Source organism: Apteryx rowi, unplaced genomic scaffold, assembly GCF_003343035.1.
Source record: "Apteryx rowi isolate R43461 unplaced genomic scaffold, aptRow1 scaffold_167, whole genome shotgun sequence".
Classification (NCBI taxonomy): domain Eukaryota; kingdom Metazoa; phylum Chordata; class Aves; order Apterygiformes; family Apterygidae; genus Apteryx; species Apteryx rowi.
Genome location: NW_020447941.1, coordinates 350,500 through 375,203, shown reverse-complemented (window position 1 = coordinate 375,203; position 24,704 = coordinate 350,500). Strand labels below are relative to the sequence as shown.

Genomic DNA, 24,704 nt, shown 5'->3' with positions numbered 1-24,704 from the left:
AGTTATTTTTGCATGCTAGCCATGTGTTTGGCCTCTTTGGCGCAACTGCCATTTAAACCCTTGTCTGCGAAAGATGCTTGCTTATATAAAATTAAAGCTCTTGGAAATAACTGTTTAAAAAGAGATTTTAAACATATATTCCCTTCAAGTAAGGCAAGGATGGCTACACAGTTTTATCTTGAAGACATTAAGCCATCTTCATGCTGTTTGATTTGTATTTCTGCCTTAAAGAGAACTTCCTAGAAGATGTCTTTCCTCAGCAGAATTTTTCTGGTTTGGGTGAAAAATTTTTCTTTCATTCAAAAAAAAAAACAACGTTACTCTTCTCCTGTTTAAAAAAAGAATCTTTTTGGAGTTAAGTCACCTTGAGCATTTTTGCAATTAATTGCCACGTGCTGTTACACCAGCAGCACCTGACCAATTATTCTCCATCAAAATAGCAGTGAGGTGCCGTCACGTCTACATGACGTAATTTCTGAAGTATTTAGGATGAACAAAACTCCTGGTCATTATACAGCATAAGCGATGCTTGCGTGCTTAGCCTGCTGCAAGAGGAGCTTTTAATAATACGTTTCTCCAAGAAAACATAGCAAGGATCCTGCGYGGGCAAGATGACTAGATCCAGGCCTTAGAAGACAGGCGGCAGGAGGCTGCCTTCCTGGCAGCACGAGGCTCAGGGTATTTTAATTCTTCAGACACATTTCTCAGATTTGCTCACAAGACCGTGATTCCTATTTTGCTGAAAATAATGGAAAAAGCCTCTCATCGATTTCAACAGACTTGAAATCAAGACCAGAAGATGTAGTTTCCAAGGGAAATATGACTGAAGCAGAGAGGGAAATATTTCTGTCAGAGGCCTGTTAGTGTAAAATAACACACACGAGTCTCAAGCCTTAAAAGTGATGTGAAGAAATCTGTCACAGATTATTTAGGACTAGGAAACAGCTGTTACTCTGCTACGCTACAGAAACAAGAGGTTTACACAAAAAGAAATGTGCTTGAAAGCATCACATCTTCTCAGGCGGGAAGTTAGTTAACAGCAAAAAGAACCAAAATTAAAAGCTAACGTACAAATACGTAACGTGCTAAATAACTTTATGTTATTAACTGTTTGTCTACTATTCGTTAGGCAGCACTATTCTGTAAGTAAAAAAAAAGAAATTACAGTTCTACCACTCAGCCAGTTGTTTTCATGTGAAATAAAATACAGCCACTGTAAACCCCAATAATAATGACTCGGGCAGCATGAAGTCACACAGTAGCGCAGTACGATATTCCCTAACCAAACCTATCCTAAACATCAGATTGCCCCAAATACCCAAGTACCAACTGTTTACATTCCTAAAATCCAGGAATGAAAGAATGAAATGGAAACAACTTAAACTGCAGTATTTTTTGTCCTAATGCATCATGCAATGCTTAATGTCAGCTGAGCCTTCATTGGACAATACTCATCTCCGCTTTTACAAGCTGGCAGGGAGGACAGCGTAATTTAGATGTACAGCCCACAAAACAGAGCGCACCACGGGGTTCGCTCACCAGAAGGAGCATTTTCCATGTTCTACATCCTTCAGGATGTCCTGTGAGCATCAAAAACCAGAGCAACCTCCAAGCTGCTCTCCGGTGCGTGCGTAAGAAGCAACGCGCCCTCCGGGAGCTACAGGCGCCTTTCGGAAGCGCTCCAGGCAACGCGCGGCCCCGAGAAGGCACAGTCCGGCGCCTCTGCTGAAGCCTGGCACAGCTACGGGTCTTTTCATTCATTCAAAGTTTCTCAGTCCTAAGAGGATGACAGGTGGCTTAGACTTGACGGCTGTCGCAGGACGTTTTAGAAAATCATTCACACATTGCCGCATGGCAATTGAATCCCTGTTTTCTGTATTGAAATGCAAATAAGCTCGAGTGAAGAATTAATGAAACTGCCACATTTCTTAGAAGTGCGTTAAGGGGGACAACGGAGATGACCACCGCAGAGAGTTTCCAAGCTCTGCCTTTTACAACAGCTCAAGAGGAAAGGTGAGATCAGCATCTCTGACCCGGAGAGGGCACGCGGGCTGAAGACAACCGGCATCAGTGTCCGACTGGAGAAACGCGCCCCAGCACTTACCCCTCTTCCCGCCAGCATCTCGTTTTTCATTCTTGCTGGAGCCCTGCATCCTATTTGGCATCTCGTCTTCGCCTTCCTGTTTTGATAAGCAGAGTGTAGCAACCCTCAAAGAGCACCCTGTGCGCGGAGCTGGCGGGGCGCCAGAGGCACGAGCCAAACGGGGAATGCTATTTCTGGACTTGTCCAAATGTCTGTACACAATTAAATATTTTGATACGCGGTTGCAGTTTCTGGTCATTTTGCACGGTGAATTTCCAAGACCACTAACATTATTCAGGATCTTATTCATCAGTAAGCAACACAGTTTTAGCTGACGCTTGATTTTAGGACAGAAAAGCATTAATGGTGTAACATTTCAGATGTCAGGTCAGTACAGTCTGGAACTTAATAATATTTTGATGAGAAGAAGGATGATTCAGTAGAAAGGATGTTTGTCAGAGACATATATTCAGTTCCTTGTTTCACCACAAACTCCCTCTGTAATCACTGGCAATTCAGGCAATTACCCAGCCTAAACTCCATCTTTGCTTCCCTTTTGCTACTCGCTGGCTCCGAGCCTTCATCAAGTACTACATTTAAAGACCTGGCAGAATTTAGCCTCTAAAAATACAGGCCTTCACTCTTTGTTAAAGAGGGACAATAGTCTTTTCCTAGCGTACTAATGGTTGAAGAATGAATGTGGAAAAAAAACAAAGAGACGGCTAGAAGCTACAGCAATGAGTACTATTTAAGTACAACCAAGAAGAAAGAGCAAGTTGGCATTTCCCATTGGTATGTGCCAATGAATTTCCTAGTAAAAGTTACCGAGAATAGCAAGACACTTTTTATGAGCACTCGAAGTGTGCTGAGAAACTGTAGCCCAGCACACTAAAGGTATTTTGGGCAACTAAATTACCATGTACAACACAAGAGCCATATGCAGAAGTACTCTACATGCACAATCTGGGAGAACATCTGGAGAACGTTCTGAAGCACAGGTAACATGGGTAAGAGGATCTCTCTTAATTACCAGGTCTCCAAAACACAAAGGGAGACAAGGAAAAAATATTTGCATCTAAAGAACACATGAAAAAACAACAAAAAAAGTAAAGTAATGCAGATAGAAGAATTTGATGGGTGAAGCGCCTTTACTAACCCATCCAGCTCAGAGCCAAAGTAACTGTTCTCATGATTTCACAAGAGGATGAGAAGTCTGAAAACATACCTCTGAGGCATCTTTTATTCCACTATTCTTCAGGCCATTCCCCTGCCAGGCTGTCCCTAGGAAAATTTAGACCAACCTTAACAGTTTCTCAGCTGACACTATCATAGTCTTAAAACAGCTTGGCATCACGAAATTGCTACGGCATACTGCTGTCCTAATCATTTCGAGTAACTCCATCCATGACACCAGCGAGATCAGGAGCTACACAGAGCTGCCATTTCAGTGTCTATAGACCACCCCAGAGTTACCTAAAGGTGAAGAAATCAACGCACTGTGGAAAATGACTTGGACACTTGCAGTTCCACCAACATCATTATTCCCTCAGCACACACATAAGCGAAAAATCTAGAAATATTCCTCATCATTGAAACAGTTTCTTGCTATGATTTGAAAGTAGGACCATTCGCCCCATACAGCTGTGGACTGCCACCAAACAAGGTAATGTTTGTGCTTATGAGAAAGAGGACATAACAAAAGCGTACTGCAAAACTGCGAAGCAGTTTCTGTCCCCAGATGACTCCTGCTTATTGCTGACCACATGAAACTCAGAGTGAGTCAAAGAGGAAAATACTCAGTCGCTGCAGCACCAGTCTTTCGTTTTTTAAAGACTGGCCTGGTAAGATTGCCTCAAGATAAAGAGAACACGCAACACATTAACGGGGCATTTCAGTGTGTACGGGTCACTACAACTGCACTGTGAAGCTGCTGGCCTGAACAGTGGTCCCATGCACTCCTTCGGTAGTGATTACAGCTGGGATGTTAGGCACAACTGCTTCGTTCCCTTTCCCCATAGCCTACTATGAGTTTTTTTCTTCTATCTGCCAGAAAGGAAAAAAAACCAAAAAGACAGAATTAAGGTGAGATTCAGGCAAGGGAGAGGCCTTTCAGCCACCCAGGAACACAGGGAATGGAAAAGGCAACACCTGCGACACACGGAGCACAACCCAGGAGGACGTGGTGGTACCACAGGGGACGCAGAAGCTAAGAAGAAGAATCAGCAGAGCGGCAGCCGCTTGCCTCTACTTAAAGCTTGGGCTGTTCAATCACATTGACTGCAACGGTAGAGGAAGATCAGTATTCTTTTCCTTAATATAAGCTGAGATGGCGGCAAACAGCAACATCTTTCGCAGGAAGGATGGCTGGAGGTGAATACTCTAAGGGAAAGACTCTAGATAAGCTAATCCAGTGCTCAGGAGCACCCGTAACTTTTTCATCGCTTCTTAGAGCGAACCTCCGCCTCACAAGGAGGTCACTGTGACCCTGGCATTACGCTAACAGCAAAATGCTAGCGCAGAACAGATATATTCAGCTTTGTCGTATTTAACCCCGATCCCAAGCTGGCCTACGTGACAGTTTACTCTCTTTCTTGCAACAGTTCTGAAAAATATGCAGATAGTCCCCAGGCAGGGGTAGGACACGGCACTTCGCTAGGTCGGATGCCTTCATTTGAGTGGCACTGCTCTCCCTGCCCTGCTCTCTAGGAGTACATGGTGTCTGCAGCCGTACTCACGTGGTGCACGGGAAGGTTTTGTTAACCTCGCCGCAGAGCCAGCAGTCTCTGGAACAAAACGTTAACCACAGCCTTCTCTGCAATTAACCCAAGCCCTGCCTCCAGACCTCCCTCGGTACACGTAAACAAAACGCAGTTCATGGCATCCAGTGGTCTTCTGAAAGCCGTACTGATTAACTCCTACCCCACCTCCACCTTTTGCAGCGGAGATGCAACTTGAGATCTGACAGTTCTCCAAAGCCTCTCCACCCTACCGCATAAAAGGACCAAAACGGGTTCCCACGTCGCCCTGGAAAAGGGTTAGCTCACCGCAGCACAGAAAACCCTCTGACAGGTCCTCCCAAGCTGGAGCAACCCGCACAGAGCGGGCAGCAGGAGCGAGGACACAGTAACCCCTGTTTGCTTTTGCAGTGTGATTGCTCCTGCCTGAGCTAAGCTACTGCTGGTGCTCAGATCTGGGGCCAAACATGCAATTTAACTCCGCAGGGAATACCGGGGAAAAAAGCAAAGTTAATACCCAGGGAAAAACGCATTTCTAAAGAGTTCCAGGGAGTATCCGAGGGGAAGAAGATGCTTTGAGCCAGAGCCCTGCCTTCATGCGGCTCTGAGCACTGCCGCAAATCCGATGAGGCCTCCACCGCTGCTTTGCCCACAGGTGTTTCCCGGGGTGTCAGGCATCTCAAACAGCACTCAGAGTACAAGAACACTAAGTGAAACTATTTCCGTTTTCTCTGCACAAGCACGTGAATGCCAGAACAGAACCACTAACTCTCAGTGCCTGCGTGACCCAGGAAGCTGGGCTGAGTATCTTAAGGGAGGAGGGATTAGGTTCCTCTTCTTGATTTCAAATGAAGTGCGCTTCAGCTTAAATACTTAAATGAATGAATAATAAAAAACCCGACTGATATATATACACTGGGACAACAAAGATAGTATTTTTGTGTTTGGATAACGCAAAAACAAAGAGCCCCTCCGCCCCAAGTAAAACTAATCCAGTAACGATACAACTTTAAAATAAAAGAATCCAGTTTACGAAAGCTCTGATCATGTTATGCCCGTGTGTAATAAAGCTTATATCCTCAGGATCAGCTGCAAAGAAAGCCACAAGCCCTTTTGCACCAGATATTCTATCCAGTGTGCAGGAAAACCATATACACATGAAGTAACTGGACGGCAATCTAACCTCAAATAAAACCTGTAAAAGAGATCCTCAGTGAAATGCTTCCCATTTTAAAGAAAAGATGGGCTACATATCACAGACTCTGTTGCACTTTCTGCAGCACTAGGTGCACAGAAACCCAGGTGCTTTATGTTTTGTGTTGGTCTACCAAGATATAAAACCCAGAGCCAGTAAAAAATAATATAAGTTTTCTCAGGACTAGGGGGGAGGTTGTTTTGGTTTTTTTTGTCAGAGACACTAAGGCTCTTTACAGCTGCTAAAGAGAAAATAAGCAACCTAGCACTTCAAAGCAAATGCATCCTCCTAATTACTGAAATAAATCAAATATCCCATTTACCTTAAAGAAACTTCCTCTTTTGTCCAGACAACGGGCTTCCATTGTCAAAGACGACATCTTTCCTGGGAAGACTCCACTGAATGCCTTGAACTCCTAAAAGCAGAGACATTTTTCATGGTTAGTCCAGTCTGTAGGAAATGCCTTTCTAAGCCACAGAAACAGTCACAACAAGCCTTCTGCCAAGATCTTTTTCCGTCAACAACACAGTGCCATTTATTTCGTACCAAAGCCCTTACATATCCTTTTAGCCTACTATCTTCCTATAGATTGCTTCAAAAAGACAGTGCTTGGAGTCCCATGCTTCCCCCTTCTCCGCGCAACCGATCCTGCAGCTCCGAGTAGACCTTAGTGTGCTCGTTAAGGAAGAATGCTGAAGCATAATGATTGCTTTGTTTGTTTGCTTGACCTCAGCCTGCAGTACAAACAGAACAAATGTTAGATGTCACCGCAGTCTGCTCTCGGGGGCTACAGTTTTGATGGGGCCAACTGCGAGGGAGAAAAAATATCACCCGCATGGGAGAAAACACATTATCATAAACGTAAGAAAAGAAAAGAAAAGAAAAGGAAAATCCTTGAAGTTATTAAAACACAGAGAAACTGAAGATGCAGCTGGGAAGAAGCAGCGTTTCCCATCGACGCGTGAGCTGACCCAACTGGTCGATACCCAGAAGAGCAGAAGGGCGCACAGCTAGCCCGCGCGTGCAGGCAACCAGAAACACCCTGGCGGCGATCTCTACGTGCACGTAGCTGATGAGCACAAGTCCTCTAAAGTCACAACCAGCTCGCCCCAGTAATCTGCGCACAAATTTCTGACCTAAACAGGAGCTGAGCTCCACAGCTAAGAATACCTTCCAGGACTGTCCACAGCGAGCTTTCAACCGCCTTTAAAGAGCCTCCTCTCCTTCCTCACACATTTAGGGACCACATAGCAGGTATTTCTGCTGGAAGCTCCAGCTAACTACATGACAAATATTGCAAGTGCAAAGCATTGCAGGCTAAGGTAGAGGCAGAGCTTCTGATGTGATACACATGTAAATGATAATAAATGGCAGGGAGTAGCAGTGAGGAACGAGCTTACAGTGGCTGCGGATGAAGCGTGAGCAAAAGGAGCAGCTGAGGCAACGAATTYTGAGAGTTAAAGAAGAAAAAAAAAGGAGGCTCCCCCACCCCCATTTCTATTTCCCTCTAATGCATTATGAGAAAGCACCAACAAGGGCAAATAGGACCAAGGAGGAGCTTAAAAAAAAAAGGGGGGGTGGGAGGTTATTGAAAAGGCCTGGCAAGCACAAGCACTGGAAAAGGGTGAGAGGTAAAAGCAGGAGAAAAGAAATATCTTCTCGTGGTTTTAACATGCAGCGGGAAGCTTAAAATTCCTTCCCCCCATTTCTAGAGCTCATATCACCACAGCACTAGAAAAGGTTACATTTTTCCATTTACGGGTTCCRATTAAAGAGCAGCCGTGCTGGGAAGCTCATGAAGCAGCCCCTTTTCCAGGCGGAGTTTGCAGGCTTTAAAGGTGCAAGGAAAAATCCTGAATTCTTCATTCTCGTGCAAAGCAAACACAGGAGGACGGCCCGCAGAAGCCCCAAAGCAGTGCTCAGAATCATAGTTTCTTTTTTAACCAGCACATGTAAAGGAATAAACCCCTGATGAAGCAGTTAAARTGACTAAGGTCACAGTGCTTACCTAAAGTGCATCTAAACGAGTTGACTGAGCCAATCCTGGAAGAGGCTGAAGTCCAGGGAAGTGGGTGGGTTTGCAGGAGCTACTACATCTAGTAGGGTAGGGCTCTGTAGGGCTCTGTGCCTTCGTTTGCCACATTGAAAACAGCAATAAGGAAAGCTGGGCACAGAGCAGCTCTTCCACCCTGGGGAATACCAGACATTTTAAAGGCTCCTCCTATTTGATATCAACCATTCAAAAAAATTCAAAGCTTGGCAAATGGAAACGTTTTCTTTCAGTTAATTCTGAAAAGGGAATTTTCACGTGAAAGGCCAAAGGTGGAGGGAAACCCAAGAAATCCCTTCCCATTTTCTTCAAGACTCCTGTCTTCTAGCTTTCAAAGCATCCCTGACCTACCAGCTGAGTCAAAGAGCTGGGAGCCCAAATACCCTGGCTCCTCAGAAGCCATTTAGTTGGGCTGCCGAGCAACTGGTAAAGCAAACAGCTTCCCACCAAAGGGGAGGTACTTTGCCAAAAACTAAACTCTTCCTACAAAACATCTTGACTTTAAATTGTTTGCAATAACCACCAACATTTGCAATAACCAACCCAAACTCCCCAAACTCTTTGATCAGAGTTTTTCTGATCAGTTCTCAAGAATACCTGTATCATTCCTCCTCTGACAGTATCTTACTAAGTATCTGTACAGGGAATCCATCCTCTTCTTACCCCCCAGCCTCCTCCTGTCCTGAACTTCGTGGAGGTCCCAGACCACAAACCAAAAGAATAAAACTTCTGGCACTAAATTCACAAGTTCATCTTGATTAGGAAGCTTAAACGGCATGTAACTCAGTTCTGTGAACCTTGCTCCCAGCCAGACATATGGCTAACTCACACGTGCTGGTTGCTCTGACACAAACTGGCTCACCACCAGCTGTAGCTGCGCATGTTCTCCATCGTCTGAGCCACAGGCTGCCATTGCAACCTGCCTTGCACAAAAGAACAACGCAAGTGCTGTAAAACAGATTAGACCGGTGAATCCAACAAGGTTTCACGATCATCTCCTAAGACTCCCCCTTCATTTTCTCTCTGCATACTTCAATCCTCAAAACTCAGAATCACAGAATAGTCGAGGTTGGTGGGGATCTCTGGGGACCATCTGGTCTAACCCCTCTGCTCAAAGCAGGGCCAACTACAGCAGGTTGCTCAGGACTGTGTCCAGTCAGGTTCTGCCTATCTCCAAGGATGGAGACTCCACAACACCTCTGGGCAACCTGTTCTGGTGCTCGATCATCCTTACAGTAAAGAAGGTTTTTTCTTATGTTTAAAAGGAATCTCCTGTATTTCAGTTTGTGCCCATTACCTCTTGTCCAGTCACTGGATACCACTGAGAAGAGCCTGGCTCCATTTTCCTTAGTCCCGCCCATCAGGTATTCATACACGTTAGTAAGATCCCCCTGAGCCTTCTCTTCTCCAGGCTGAACAGTCCCAACTCTCCCAGCCTCTCCTGGTATGCCAGGTGCTCCAGTGGCTCCTCGTGGCCCTTTGCAGGACTCTCTCCAGCAGGTCCACGTCTCTCTAGTGCTGGGGAGCCCAGAACTGGACTCAGCACTCCAGGTGTGACCTCACCAGGGCTGAGCAGAGGGCAGGGATCACCTCCCTCGACCTGCTGGCAAYRYTCTTCCTAATGCACCCCAGGATGCTGCTGGTGTTCCTTGCTGCAAGGGCTCACTGAGGGCTCATGTTCAACTTGTTGTCCTCCAGGACACCCAGATTCTTCTCTGCAAAGATGCTTTCTAATTGGTTGTCTCTCAGCCTGCATGGTGCACAGAGTTATTCCTCCCCAGACCAGGACTCTGTACTTCCCTTTGTTGAACTTCATGACATCCTTCTTGGCCCATTTTTCCAGCCTGTCAAGGTCCATTTGAATGGCAGCACAACCATCTGGTACACCACTCACTCCTCCCAATTTTTTATTGGCTACAAACTTGCTGAAGGTCCCATCATACTTGCTTTCATCATACAGGCCATTAGTGAAGATGTTAAACAGTAGTCGCTCCAGTATCAAAGCCACTAGTGACTGGTCTCCAGCTGGATTTTGTACTGCTCAGTCAAAACCCTCTGAGCCCAACAGTTCAGCTAGTTTGCCCTCGACTTCACTTTTCGCTTATCTACGCCATACGTCATCAGTTTGCCAGTGAGGACTGTATGGCAGATAGCGTCAAAAGCCGTGCTAAAGCAGAGAAAAACAACATCCCTTGCTCTCCCCTTSTCCRCTGATCCAGTCATTCCAYCACAGAAGGCTATCGGGYTGRTCAGGTATGGTTTCCCCTTCATAAATCCATGCYGACTACTCCCAATCACCTTCTTGTCCTTYGTATTTCAAAATGGTTTTCAGGTCTATTTGCTCCAACACCGGGGACTGAGGTGAAGCCAACAGGCCTGTAGTTSCTTGGATCCTCATTCTAGCCCTTCTTGTGTTTAAAACAGCTCTGCTGATCTCCCCTCTCCACTTCTGCCAAGATGGTGCCAGCAAAAACAATCATTGYGATGGGGCCTACAATTTCAGAGGCAAAACCAGATATTCCAAATTCTATATTTAGAGACTCATCAAGCTGGACATCTCATGCGTACAAGTGTGATGCCAGGAAAAGTTCACCAAAAAAGGGCAAGAACATGCATCACCAACTCATTAAGTTCTTAGTGAAACATGGATTAGCACTGCCCCTTGCTTTCACTCTGGATCGTTCATAGGGTCCCAGTTTTTTTGTGTGCTCAGACAGAAAAGTTTGGTGTTCTGCTCCTATTAACAAGCACCAACTTGCAAGGTCCYGGAAAAAGGCACATCTGCCACTTCCCCCTCCTTCTGCACACAGCAGCAGGGAAACATGGGGAAGAACCAGCTAAGAGGCTCAACATCAGCTTCCAGCACCAGAACCACCGGGATCATAGCAGTTTGCAGTAGGTGAGGGTGAGGCAGAGTTCAGAAGCGAAGGAAACGAGAGAAAAAGTATTTCCTTGCCAACTTCTTTCCAAAATGATCAGTGTTATTTGTAACATACAAGCAAAAAAGGAATTAGGATTAAAAAAAAGCAATTTTCCAAATTGATGCTATCCTTTTAATGACAATGCCAAATTCAACTCTACAGTAAAACCGCAGATTTCAAATGAGTTACACTAGGGGTTTATGAGCACGATCATGTAGTTAAATTTGCCTCTCTATTCTCAGCCATTAATCATTCCATTTGCAAACAATGACCCCTTCATGGGAAATCTATTTTGTTCTCTAATTTAACCACAAGGACATCTACATGCAATACTATTACCAAAACAAGACCATGCCAAGATTTTTGAGTTCATCTTATTTCAGAACACAACAGAAGTTTATAAGCTTCCACACTTGTGCATAAAGAAGAATGCAAACATACAAACACACAAAAATTGTCCTTCAAAGAACGGTACAGGTCTCTAAGCCAGGAGAAAGAAGGAAGTTTCAAACTACTGCCTATTTTTCCTACTGGAAGTTCTGAGGCTTTATGCTTCTCTGTAGCTGTTACTATGTATGTAACATTATTATTATTATTACTACCTCTGTGACCATAACTCAGAGCCTGAACTGAGCCTGGGTCTAGCCTGGGTCTTGTGCTCCACAGCTCTCTACRTAGCCAGTGAAATCAATCCATACTAAAAAATTGGCTTTGCAATCAGATAAATTGTAAGTGTAATTTCAAACTGACTTAGGATGACCTAAATACTGTTCCATGTTTGATGTTTTTCCATATCTCCTGATTAAATTGACTCAATGTGAAACACTGTTTTTTCAAACTGACACTTCTGCAGTGTCACCCCAGAATCCAGGAAACAAACTGGACTCTCTTGTTTCTATGGGCTGTCACAAAGACGACTCAATTTAGGCTACAAAATATGTAAATAGATGTAAACGTCCATTAGTAAAAAGTATTCTGGGGGAGGAGGAACATTCCCAAGAATTAGGGTTGACTCTTCACCTTCTTCAACCTTGGGGTTCAGAGGGTACATAAAATGTACACAAAACCCACCGAAGACAACCAAATGCACAGTCAGGAAGCTTCATTTCTCTCCATGGCCGTCTGCCTCTTGTATTTCTGCAGATCCAGACCAGCTTGCAAACCCCTGCTCTGAAGTGGTCCCTGTTGAGTCCTGACAGCAAGAGATGGACAGAAGGGAAAAATCTCTCTTCTATGTTTGGGAAGTTGGGTGGAGAGAAATGTCAAAGCACGCCTATTTCTGCACATACTTGAGGCTGGTATTTTCTCCTTCCTTTATGTTTTCCAGACTGAGGCAGAGAATCTGGATAGATGGGTTTAGACACTGTCTGGGCGAGCGCTCAGAAATCCATCTGAAACTGCGATTAGGCCACAGGAGCCAGCCCGCTGCACAATCTCCGCAAGCTTTCGTCTAGCCAGCTGCAAGGTGGCGTTTGCTGCACTTGCTGAAGCAGGCAGTACCCTGCCTACTCTGCAGTCCATGCAGATCTTCGCTCTAGGGGTAGCAGGTGCTGGCTCTACACTCTTACTTGACTTCTGCCTGCGAATGCTGCTGCTTTAATGCTTGGATGGCTCCCTTCCAGCAGGGATAGTCTATACTGCAAGAAGCACCGCCTTCCTACAGCTCTCCAAACTTAGGACAAAGTATGCGTGTGTAAAGGACAAGGCAGGACAGGAAAGCGGAATGACTTGTCTGCTTGGCTAATTCCGCAGAAATACAATGCTATAAACAACATCTCTCCGTGGATGTCGACTCCCACGCAAGCTGCTTCTTCCAATCCCTTCTCCTCCTGCTTTTCATTTACACAAGAATGCCAGAGCACCACTCAGGCGCCTAACGTAACCGAGACTCCAGACTTTCCTCGTCACAACAGCTCCTATTTTCCTCTCTCATATGCAATTTTATTTGGTACTGTGTGTTATTATACTTACTAACAGTAGCACAGCAGCAAATCGGTGTCTTGCTGGACTGCTCATGATCCATCCCTCCCTTCAACCCATCTGCTGCCCAGCCTTAGCTTCAGAAGCCTTGCTCGTGTTTTCATTATCTTAATCCGATCTTGCCTTTACAGGGCAAAAATCCCACTTTCTTTATCGAAAAGTCCTAGCAAAGATGAGAAGTCTATGTTCATCACTGGAGCCAGAGGGCAAAAGCCACAGGGATCTGGTGAACTTAAAAAGTCCCCAGCCACCAACCCTGCCCCCACCAGCTCRGTTTCCTAAGGAATCCGGGCTATACAACTGCACCGCCTTGCTCCTCCTTATTTCCTAACTGTGATTTTTGACCTTTTGGCCAACCTAGCCAAAGCTGACAGAGAAGAGTCTCTGTTTATGAACACAGGCAAAGGGATAGAGGGAAGAGACTCTGTTCAGGCTGTTGCTGAAGGAGAGCTATTTAGTCTTCCTTCGGCTTGGCTAATCATCAGCTTGGAGAGCAACCCAGAGGGACTGCACTGGAAAAGTACGCTGCAGGAGGTATAAAACCAAAGAGCTGAAGGCAGGGTGGGTAATCCAAAGCAGCTGGAGAAGGGGCAGGAAGAACAAGGGCATCCGAGCAGCCCCAGGGAGGGAGGGAGGGAGGGAGGGAGGAGGCAGGGTTGTTGGTGAGGATGCTGCCCCATGGCACGCTCTTGAGGATTTGGCAGCGGGGTGGCGTAAAGGACAAGGAACCAGCCCGGAAAACCGAGCCTCATTACGACCATTGCCGGCTGCACTGTCTTCCACGCGCGCATGTAAAACCTTCTTTCTCTTGCTCCTCCGGGCGAGTTTCCCAAACTGAATCCCCTTCACCAGCCACACTTGAATTTCCCTTCATGCAATTCATACAGGCGATTTCACTTTCGAGACCTCCTCCTTCCCTGACCTGTGCTCTGTTATCACTGCCTTCCTTTTACTTGGATTAAATCTGCCATTTTTCCCGCTGTCCTTGCATTCCTTCCCCCTGCCTCTGCCATTGCCACCTCCCGGGAGCTGCCACCCCGTCTGCCCTCTTCCCTCCCCTCCTGCTGTTCCCGAGGAGCATTTCAGCAAACATCTAACATGGGCATCTGCCTGCACGAACCTCTCCCGYGCCGTGCGCGTGCTTGTCTGTTTTATGCACGTATCCGAAGGGCTCGGCTCAGAGGTTACAGAGGCATTAGAGCAGACCCCTCTATCCATCGCAGAGGCCTCCCTTTAAAAACCGGCACCGGAGCTTGAAAACAAGCCTGGGAGGAACGGCCAAGTCATTTTATTCAGAATAAAGCAAGCAAGGGAATGCATTTAAAAACCACTACTTATTTTAATCTTGGTTTGCATTTTTCTTATGTTCTTGAAAAGTAAATTCTCTTCAACAATGTATCTTAAAAACATAACATAGCCTTTATGATAACTTTGGTATCTTTTCAAAATCTTAGTGATGTCCTAGTTGTATTTAAGCAACTACATAAGCTATTTCATGTTCAAATTTTTGTCATTTTATGTTTAAAAAGCAAATGATGGCTTTTTTTTTTTTGCTGATTACTAGTTTTTACCTCTTAAGTGTCTCCATGTCTATTCAGATAAAAAGTTGGGTTAAACCAAGTGAGACATTTTGAGGTAGTTAAATGAAATTAACTTAAAACTGTTAAGGGACAGAATGGGAAAAACTGATATACTTGTTTTGTGTTTAAAATTTACTAATGTGTCAAGAAGCGCTGTCCAATGAGCAAACCAAAAAGCCAGTATCTAGGAACAATATTCTTCAGTATTTAGAACCAGTAGATTTCATTTATTATTATTATTAATTCGCAAACTGGAAGAGGGGAAAAAAAAAAAACTTTCCTGTTTCTTCTATTCCCAGTGTCTCAACTTCACACAAACCAGTCTTAGCGACCAAATCCCAAAAGCCGAAATGAAGAGAACAGCCTCTCTCCACGGCTGTCAAAACCCGACAGCCAGCTCCAGTTTGGAAGTCCCACCCAATCCCCTACCTGATCTAGCGACCTACGATGAAAACGTTCATGAGAGCGAGTAAAGGTGTCTCGCCGCCTCCGAAACAAGCGCCCCATTTACTGCTCTTTTTGGGAATGTCTCGGACAGCGGAGAATCGATTGCATTCACTTTTGGCTAAGAAGTGCCCTCCGAAGGCTTTAATGCTAGGCATTTTCCGCCTTCTCAGAGTGCCATGTAAATCTATCACAATTCACGGATGCAGCCCCTGAGCTGGCTATGTGACTCCTCCGAGATAAATATTGGAGTAAAAAAAGGAGAAAAAAAGCTCTATTGCAATACAACATTTAACACAGAAATCTTTTTTCCCCTTTACTGAATAAAGTTGCTAGAAAGAAGCTCACAGCTATCACCTAATTAGCTCACGAGACTTTGTGCAGAAACACTCCAAAGTAGATCGCTCTGACCCAACTGTAAGCCAGTGATAGCCAACCCTGATGACCAAATCGATGCTTTAGAGATACCCTCCTTAATCTAGCAGAACGTGTGTGTGTGTGCACACGTGTGTGTGTGTGCGTGCGTGTGTGTATTTTTAAAATATTATGACATTGAAAGAGCTGGCTGTCCTCTTCCATTCTCAATTTGTATGGGCCACGCCACCGTTGAGCTTAGACACGCACAGAAACTATTTTTAGGCAAACAAATAAGGGTTTTACTATTTTGCAGCTAGGCAGAACAGGAGAAAACATTAGTCCGGACCTCCTTCTAGTAGTAAATGGCACAAATCAGCTGAGGTCAGCAGAAACATACCCACTTAGAGCTGTGAATGTTGTCCCTAAGCCTCCCCTCTATCCAGCAGCAGGGTACAGCAAAGGAGCCGAAATACAATCCCTACCATCCCGTAACAGAAATGAAAGCAAGCTCGGTACAGCCTACTACATTGTGTACTTAACAGCCTATGGCAAGTTACTGTAATATTATCACAAAGTGATGATAATTTATAAATACATGGCATTTTTTAAAACACGGCAAAGTCGCACAATGTCAGTGAAACCTATTTACTGGTGGGTTAAACTGGATGGTCTTACTAGAAACGGGGAGGATAAATATTTATCATATATAAATTTTTTTTTTTTACATGAAAGAACACTTTAAAATTCAAGCCTACGCTTGAAAATATGCTAGGAGATGTACACAAACCTTCCTATTTTTCAGCGAATTTAAGCAGCCTTGTGCCTTTTGCTTTCCTGTTCTCTTAGCTCATTTGCACTACCCCACAGAGAGGGCTGCGTTTATCTCTAATCCACAAAGCGCTGGTTTGTCTAATTACTCTGACCTTATCTGGGTCTTGGCAAAGTTAAACTTTTCCTTTTGAAAGTATTTCCTTTGAGAGGTTAGCTGAAAGCCTGCTTCAAGGGGGGGCGCAGATACAACCGAACACAGTATCACTTTGAAAACCTATCAATTAAGAGCCTCAGCCCGAAAGCTACCCTCGGTGCCAGGATTTTGCAGACCTCTCCACTCAAACGTCGCATTGTGTTAGCACAGCTGTATCCACAAGCAAAAAGCGAGGGGATTATGCGAAAAGGGACTCTAACTTCCGCCATTCTTCGGACTGCAGAAAGGGTTTACAGTCATTTCTTTTTCCAGATAACGCAAGAGCACGCTATGTGTACTCGCACAAAGCAAATAACGCATACGGCAAAAATGACAGCAATTCGGTATTTACGCAGTGTCACATTTTCGCATTTTTGCCATTTTAATTAAAACATTTTTGAATAAAAAAAAAAGTTGGAAATAAGCAGTCCTTGATCACTCTCCTTTTAAGCGCTGATTTTACTTCTGCYTCTGCCACCTGAATGTAATGAGTTGGTGTGAACTCCTTCAGAGAGACCCTGGTGGCCACCAGTATGCACTCAGTGAGCAACGATATTTTTGCCCATACTGAGCTAAAAATATTACCAGGATAGACACTCACTGCACCCATAGGCAGAAGGGCCGTAAACGACTATGTGCAATCCTTTCCAGGAAACAATACTCTCTTGAAAAACTAGAGAGGAAGCAGAAATACGCAGCGCTCCCACTACCACAGTGAGACGATACAGTGCTTACCGCTCCCCTGACCTGCCTCTTAAAAAATGCATTTTGCAAAATTCAAAAGGCAGCATCACTGAGCTGAAGGCCCATGCATTTGGGCATAACGAAGTTATTTACCTCACTAAAGCCCCCTAAGGAAAAGCATTACCTTTCCCTTCAAGAAGGGAAAGGAGATACAACTATGAGGTAGTTAAAGCCCACAAGCAGAATTAAACAATGTGCAAATACTTTAATCAGTGAAATAAGGTTCAGTTATATCACAACGGCTTAGCTTCCAAGTGTTTTGGGTTTCTACATTTGTTACATCAGGTATTTTCTTTCTTAAATCCCATTTTGTGGTATCAGCAGAACAAGACATTGCATATCCCAGCAGTAGCAACTGTTCCTCGCGGGCTATTAACATCACGGAGCAATCGGATCAGGGCACAAAGCTGCCTCTGTAGGAGCACCTTGCCTTTTGCTATGCTATAATCAAGACCTTTACCAGGACAGTCATTTAGATATTCCCATTCTTAAACAGGAATTATGGAAAAGCAGCCAAGGCATGGACTTCACCAAGGCCACCGTAACACTTATCTCCTATTTCATTCACAGTCCTAATCTGGGATCCAAATTTCCATGGGTTGGGAAAGGACAGGACAAGTAAAAGCGCTGAAGATCACTAAACCTGCACAACGGCATGGGGCTCRGGGTGTCACCCATGAAGAGAACAGCTGGAGGCTGGGAAAATATGGGAGAAGACTTGTGCTTACACTTCCTTAGGTATTCACATAGGGCCCCTGTTTTCTGGCTTCCTCAACCTCTTGGAGGCCTGCACAGAGGAGGCCAGAGCCCCCAGAAGCCTCCGACCTCCTCGAGCACACRAGCTTTTGGGGGTGCTTGCACCCGTGCCAGCTCCCTGAGGATGGCCTGGGCTCGCACACGTCACCCAAGGCCCAACACTCTCGCCTTGGCTCCACGACGGGGAGCTGTGGTGCAGCTGCAAATCCAGGAGACAGAAGTGATGCCTTGAGACCTGGCAAATGAGTTTAAGGGGTGAGACATGGTTTCTGGCAGCGCAGTGAAGTGTTCGGAGTCCCGACTTAGCAGTCTCACCCTGGAAAGGCAGCAGGCAATTTCTGAGCATGGAAATGTGCTGTCCCTCATGCCTGAAGCAGTGTGGAAAGGCCCACACTTCCCAGAGGTAGCCACTGAGGGTCCTGTCTACGCTGGAGCTGCCTAGACTTGCTGACTTCATGACAGCACCCTCTGAGCACGAGTAGCTGTTCCTGCCCAGCCCTCTTCTGCACAAGGCTTGTGGGACAGCCTTCCTCATCACCCTCCTCTTCACCGCAGTGTCCTACAGATGATCTCCTGCCTACATCAGTGGCCACACATGTCCAGCCAGAACCCAGATTCCCTCCTCTCACCTGGCAATCTGACCACCAGACAGCACCAGTTCTGGGTACAACTTGCAGTGCTACAGAGCACGGCAGATGGACATGACAACCTGCAGTGTCATGCTGATATGTCCCCCGTTTTTTTTTTTTTGCTTTGGCCCAGAGACCTCTTTTTCTCAATGGTTAATTTATTTGCTCTTTGGCCTTGTGGCTCTTGGGTTTTTTTCAGCACCACTAGTCCGGATGTTGGGCAAAACTGTGCAACCTTGCGCAACAGTGACTTCCCTACCAGCTTGTTCAAAACGTTGCTGTGGATGCTGAGCTACAAGCGGTGAGCTGCTTGTTATCCTRCATCACATTCACAGCCAGCTTGATAACCTCAGCACAGCAAGCAGATACACCGGGATGCCAGGACGAACCCACTCAATAYAGTWGCTCTGGACAAACAGACGATGCACGCGGCCTACAGGGAACTAGACACCAGCCCAGGCAAACCAGGACTTGGCCTTAGCCTTTGTCATCTTGCCTTTTTTGACATGTTGTCTCATCTTTTACTTGCTAACTTCCTGTCAGCCTTCATTTTCTTCTTCACAGGAGGATACTGGTCTAGATGGACCCTCACTTGGACCCTGTATGGCTGCTCTTTTGCTAGTAGTCCTTCTTCCTAAAACAACCAGTTGGCAAAAAGAACGCTMCCCCACTCCCCATTTACAGCTTACAGACAGTGATGTTCTCCTAGATATCGAACTGCATCATGGAAAGGTTACATGAAGGTTACTCTTCAGCTTCCAGGTCACAGCCTTTTTCAGTTTCCCTAGCTGATCATTTCTGAGACCTGTATTTGCATCCCGAAGTATCAACTCTTCTTGTCATCCTGGTTAACGTAACAACACTGCTAAGATCACAGCCAAGGACTCCCTTCCAAGGACTCTTTCTCCTCACTGTATGTTAAGCCATAGAATATTAGTAACTGCTTAAGGAATTACTGTCTTGACAGACTGATCTCCAGGGTCTGTGAACCAGTCTAACTGGCCTGTTTATATATAGGTGACTTACCAACAGCGGGAACAGTCACTGCCAAATTTATAAATTGTTCTTTCTACATTTGGTTTCAGCTAGTCATCACTCCTGCCCCAACCAACTTTCTGCCTAAAGGCTTATTTTTTCACCTTAATTCAAGAATCTGCTCATTGGCAGCCTTTTAAGATACTAAAGGATGAAGAGGAACTACTTGAAACATGTTTCAGCACAGCAGCCTCAGGAGAGGGTTTAAGTCTCATTAGATTTTGGATAGATGTGCTGTCTCACTCATAGCTGTCTTTTACCCCCACTGTCCCACAGACACACAGTCTTTCATCTACGCTGAAGTTATAAATGCACAAAAGAAAGCATCTGAAAATCCCATCTGAGAAGTGTTCCAAGAGTTGGCCCGACCCTGCTCCCATTGAAACGAACAGACATTGCATCATTGCTTCCAACAGGAGCGTACAGTTAGGCAAACACTGAGCGCCTCAGAAAATCCAACCCTTAATCTTCTTGATAGCATGCCATGTTGAGCAAAGTTTGTCTGCTGCTAGCGCTGTCTCTTTGCAGCCCTTCCAAACGGCTTCCTCCTCCTCCCGTGCACTAAGCCACCTCTTCCTTGCTTGCTTCCATGGCATACTTTCCACATTACTGAAGAGGGGAAAAAAAAAACAAAAAAAAAGCCCAAAGTAATTTCCTTTGGCACAGCATTTAATTGTGAAGGATATTATCCTGTCTTTTAGAAGAAAATGACTGTATGTTGATATGTTCACGTCTCGTTTTGCCTCTAGGTATGTCAGAGCAATACATTTAAGATTGGCTTTGGTTTAGACAACCTTTCAGAAGGTTCACATTCATCCTAAACTGCCTGGCCTGGATATCTCACAAAACTAGAATTTCTTGCAGTATTTCAGTAATTTCCATTTGTTATTCCTGCCAAAAGGAGGAAATATTAAATGTGCAAACATTCAGAAATATGTTTTCAAGCCTCATAAAAAGTATTCAGCATTCAACTGATGTTATTAGAGGAAGAAAGAAACGGTAATCGCTTGAATTACAATACAGCTTCAAGGTCTACGGAAACTTCAGGGGTCATACCAAAGCATTAAAGTCATACGCAGAGGGAGATGGTTACAGTACTTCCATCTAGATGGAGATGCACATGAAGACCACCTGCTGGGCTTGACCGTGGGTTGTTTTAGGCATTTGTGAAAAGCATCTCTGTCTCCTGTACCATGAACCCCAGAGAAGGACGAGAGTTTCGGCTTCCAGGTAGTAACTATTACCTTCTTGCATGAAGGTGCCAAGCACCAAGAAGAGATAACCTTCTCCCCTTAAGCACAGATGAAGCACGGACATGACCTACTGCTCACTCAAGCAGGTTAAAAACTTTTATGCACTTATTTCCATGATTGAGGGTTAAGTGATTATATAGGCTTATTTTGGTATTAGATAGCAGCATGTAGCATAGCACCTTTCTCTATCATTTACTCTCTTGCCCCTGGCAATTACTTATATACACCATAATTTCTATTTCATCCTGTTTAAAAAAAAAAGAAATATATAGGCATGCTCAGTGAGAACTTGCACTATGAACACTGATGGAAATTGCATTTGATTTCTATCTCCTGTCCTCCTCTTGTTGCAACTTAAATTACTATAAAGAAGACAAACAGCATTTCCCCTTCCTGTATCTCTCAATTCGAACACAATGGAAGAAGAAAAGAAAGGAAAGTTTTTCAAACCGGTTCTGTACAGGGTTAACTTTGATCCCACTGAGATCATGCAAGGTTTTACTGCCGACTCTACTGGCAGCCAGGTTAGGAGACAGCAGAATGCTTCTGGGTGGAGAAAAAAATTACGACCTGCCACTATATTAAAAATAAACACAGTATCTGTAGATACACAAAACTTTAGAAGACAGGGTGGAAAAAAAAAGAAGTCACGAATAACATTTTCCCCCTAGAATAAACAGCCTGATGGAAAAAAAAGGGATACCTTCCCCTATATTTTTAAGGGCTTGCCAAAATGGACACCAACATTCTTAAAACTACTATGCGATACTTCTGCCTCTTCTCCAGAGCTGTCAATTTTTAGTGTCATTTCACAATCAATACACAGAGAAGAAAAATCCTGCAATACCCTAATATAAGAGAGCGGACTTGAACTTACATCCGTACAATGGCAAGAGGCTTCCTGCATAACAAGTTTCTTTGGCTACTGGTTGTGGTTTATGCGTTTGAAGCAGCAATAAATTCAGTACCAGAAAGAAAGATGCCCTGTAGTTTATCATTTAAGTGTCAGACTCTGCGGGCCTTCTTTCTTAATTCGGTTAATCCCATACATAGTCTACTTTTCCTTGTTTGAAGAGTTTTCCAGATTGCCAGTAGACACTCACAGGGGCACTCACAAGGACCAAGTTGAGTTCAGAGAGGCCCAACTTCTCTTGGGTACCCCTCAGTCAGTGCAAAAAGAGTAATTGCTGAGAGTAGGACTCAGAAAAGACCCTTAAAGGGGATGTTTTGCACTGACTTCTCCCGGACCCCCTGTCTCCTCCCTGGTTAGAGGGAGAGCCTAGGGAGGTAAGTTGCCCTAGCCAAAGTTAACCTTGGCCAGTTCACCTCTTAGACCCCAAAGACACTCCTTAGAAAGCTTCACAGGTACGCATCAAGCCTCTTCAAACTCAACAGAATAAACCAGGCCAGCCACACAAAGGACAGGGCCATGGCAAACGCTCTTTGTGCCCCCCCCAACCACCTTTTTTTTTTTTTTTAAACGGGACTCAGTCCTTATGATAATGCTTTTTAAATCAAAACTGACTTCAGGGTAACTTGAAACATCACAAAACAGTGATCAGCTCTCTTAAGGGCGGGGGGAATCACATACTCATCTTACACTGGGTATCAATAATTCACACACAAGATGTTCTTTTCTTCAGATAATCTCAATCTCAAATTCCTCCCATGCCGCTTAAGTATGTCAGAGACTTGAGATCAACCAGCCAGGAATGAATTTTATCTATTTTCCTAGTCTGACCACAGAAGCACAACTGCTCTGCACAGTCAAACACACTATTTATAGCATTCTCTACAGTCTCCTCTCAAGCCCAACACATTCCAATACATATTTTGTGTTCATCATACCAGAAGGCATTGCCACTGCAGACTACATATACTGTCCTACAGCGTTAGTTGGGTTAGCATAAGCAGTAATGATTGCCCTTCTAGTACTCATCGTTGGGCCTAAACCAGTTAATAAACATCGGAGGACTAAATTTCCCCACTGCTCTAGAACATGCATGAGTCCCATTTTAAAGCACTTCTCCAGTGTGGCACAGTATTAAGTACAGCAGAGCTCTCACTCATTTTGCTCAGTGTTTTCAGAAATACTGAGCAGTAAGTTTTGGTTGGTTTCCAAAACTTCATATAATGGACCATAAAGGCTTCCATTTGTTTACCCAGAACAGCACAAGAAGAAACAAAAACAAAAAAAAGCCAAACAGAATTAAGAGTTGTTTACCTTAAAAGTAAAAAATAAACACCGATTATTAGCGACCTGAAAACAACTGTAAATGTTGCATAAAAAATTTTCAATGGAAAGATACGATCTTTTTTAGTCTCTTTGCTATTTTAAAATAAAACAAATAGTTTGAGCTGCAGCGAACAATAACAAAACATAGCTTTCAATTGTAATGCAACAGCACTTTCTAGTTGTATGTTTGTTGTATCACTGATCTGCTGAATACATATCATCTTYCTATAAAAAATAACTATTTTATAGTTGTAAGCAACTGTCTTTTTTATTCCTCAAGAACTGTTTTGCAGAGATCACTCTTTGCTCAACTCTATTTAAAGGGTGCAATACTGTTCAGGAGGTAGCTAATGCGTAAGATGTCACATCCCCTGCCYGTTAAAATCAAAGGAAAGATTTCCATCAACGCCCACAGCTCTTGGAATGAGGTTCAGCATAGCGGGCACGAAACGGCACGCAAGGCGAGTCAGTAAGAAAGCCCGTATCAACTGAGCACGTCCGAAATTCCCAGCTCTACTCAAAAGCCGGCACTCCTCGYCCTGAGACTGCTGAACACAAACGCCCAAAGTGTCCTTGCTGTGCACAACTTCAGCACGGCGTTAGCTGTCAGTAATGATTTGCTAAAGAACTGCTTTTTCTTACTGYAGTGTTGACCTTGAACCCATCTTCTAAGCAATACATTCAAAAGAAAATATGTAAGCTGGGCTCCCACTGCTCTAATGTTTTATCTATTAACTAGTGAATCAAGCCAGCAGAACTGCACTACCCCGAGATCTTATTTTTCACATAGCTCCAAGTAGGCAGTAGCTGCCGCTCTACAGAACGCAGGCTGCTCTTCCTCCGAGCGCAGCAAGTTAAGGCAGTTAACTATATAGTAGTTGTATTTCAGCTGGGTCAGTGGCAAGGGTTAATATTTGAATTTCTTGGTAAAAGCTGTTAAGACATGTAACTGCCTGGGCCACTTCTCAATTTAGCCCTTAGTATTAGTCAAAAACAATTTCATGCTTTTTTTTTTTTTTTTTTTATTTCAAGCTATTAGCATATTACATGAAACAGTAGTTTTGTGGACAGTATAAACTTCAGCTCTATACCAAAATCTTTTTGCACAGTAACAAGGAGCTGCATAATAAAGCATCCCAAGGCGCGCAATCTGTTGAGTACCACGCCTGTGAAAGCCTGTATAAAATATTAGTGCCTTCGTAGCCTTCACTTAAATGATTACATATCAGTCAGCAGCTCAGTTACCAAAACAATACAAAAAGCAGCATCAGAAGTGCAAAAGTGACAATGTTCATTGCTTGCAGTAGCGTAAAGTTGCCCCATGTTTCTACGGGTGGGAAGCGCTCCAACACACTGCCAACAGCCCACATCGGCTTCCTTTGCAAATCCTACTGGTACCTGAGCCTCAAGCCGCTCTTGAAGAAATTCAGGCCCACAGGGAGGGGAGCATTTCAATCACTTTTCATACTCTATGTGTACAATACAAAGCTAAAGAGTGTAGCATCATCTCAAAAACAGGGATTTCCACAATTTCGGGAAGAAAATGCTGTTTGCCCCCCTGCGTAGCTCTGTCAAGACAAACAGAAGCCAGCTGGCAGGAGAGGGAAAAGTCCCAGCAGCTAATGCACTCTCAAGCTTTAGGGAACCAATCTCAGACTCGGTGAGAACTTGGATATACGACCAGTCCCTGTTTCCCATGAAGCCTGGGAACGACGCCGTCCAAACTCACAGGGTTTTTTCAG

General features: G+C 44.5%; 1 protein-coding gene across 4 annotated transcripts in view; it reads right to left on the bottom strand.

The window, feature by feature from the left end:
- Window positions 1-24,704, bottom strand: part of RIN2 (Ras and Rab interactor 2) — an 83,749-nt gene that overhangs the window by 38,479 nt on the left and 20,566 nt on the right. For 3 of the 4 annotated variants that reach the window (XM_026060207.1, XM_026060206.1, XM_026060209.1), the window contains exon 2: window positions 6,336-6,428. In XM_026060207.1, coding sequence (XP_025915992.1) covers window positions 6,336-6,392 — 57 coding nt within the window. In that variant the 5' untranslated portion in view covers window positions 6,393-6,428. Of the gene's footprint in view, window positions 1-6,335; window positions 6,429-8,021; window positions 8,123-24,704 lie in introns of those variants that run through there. The other variant, XM_026060208.1, reaches the window with a different exon arrangement.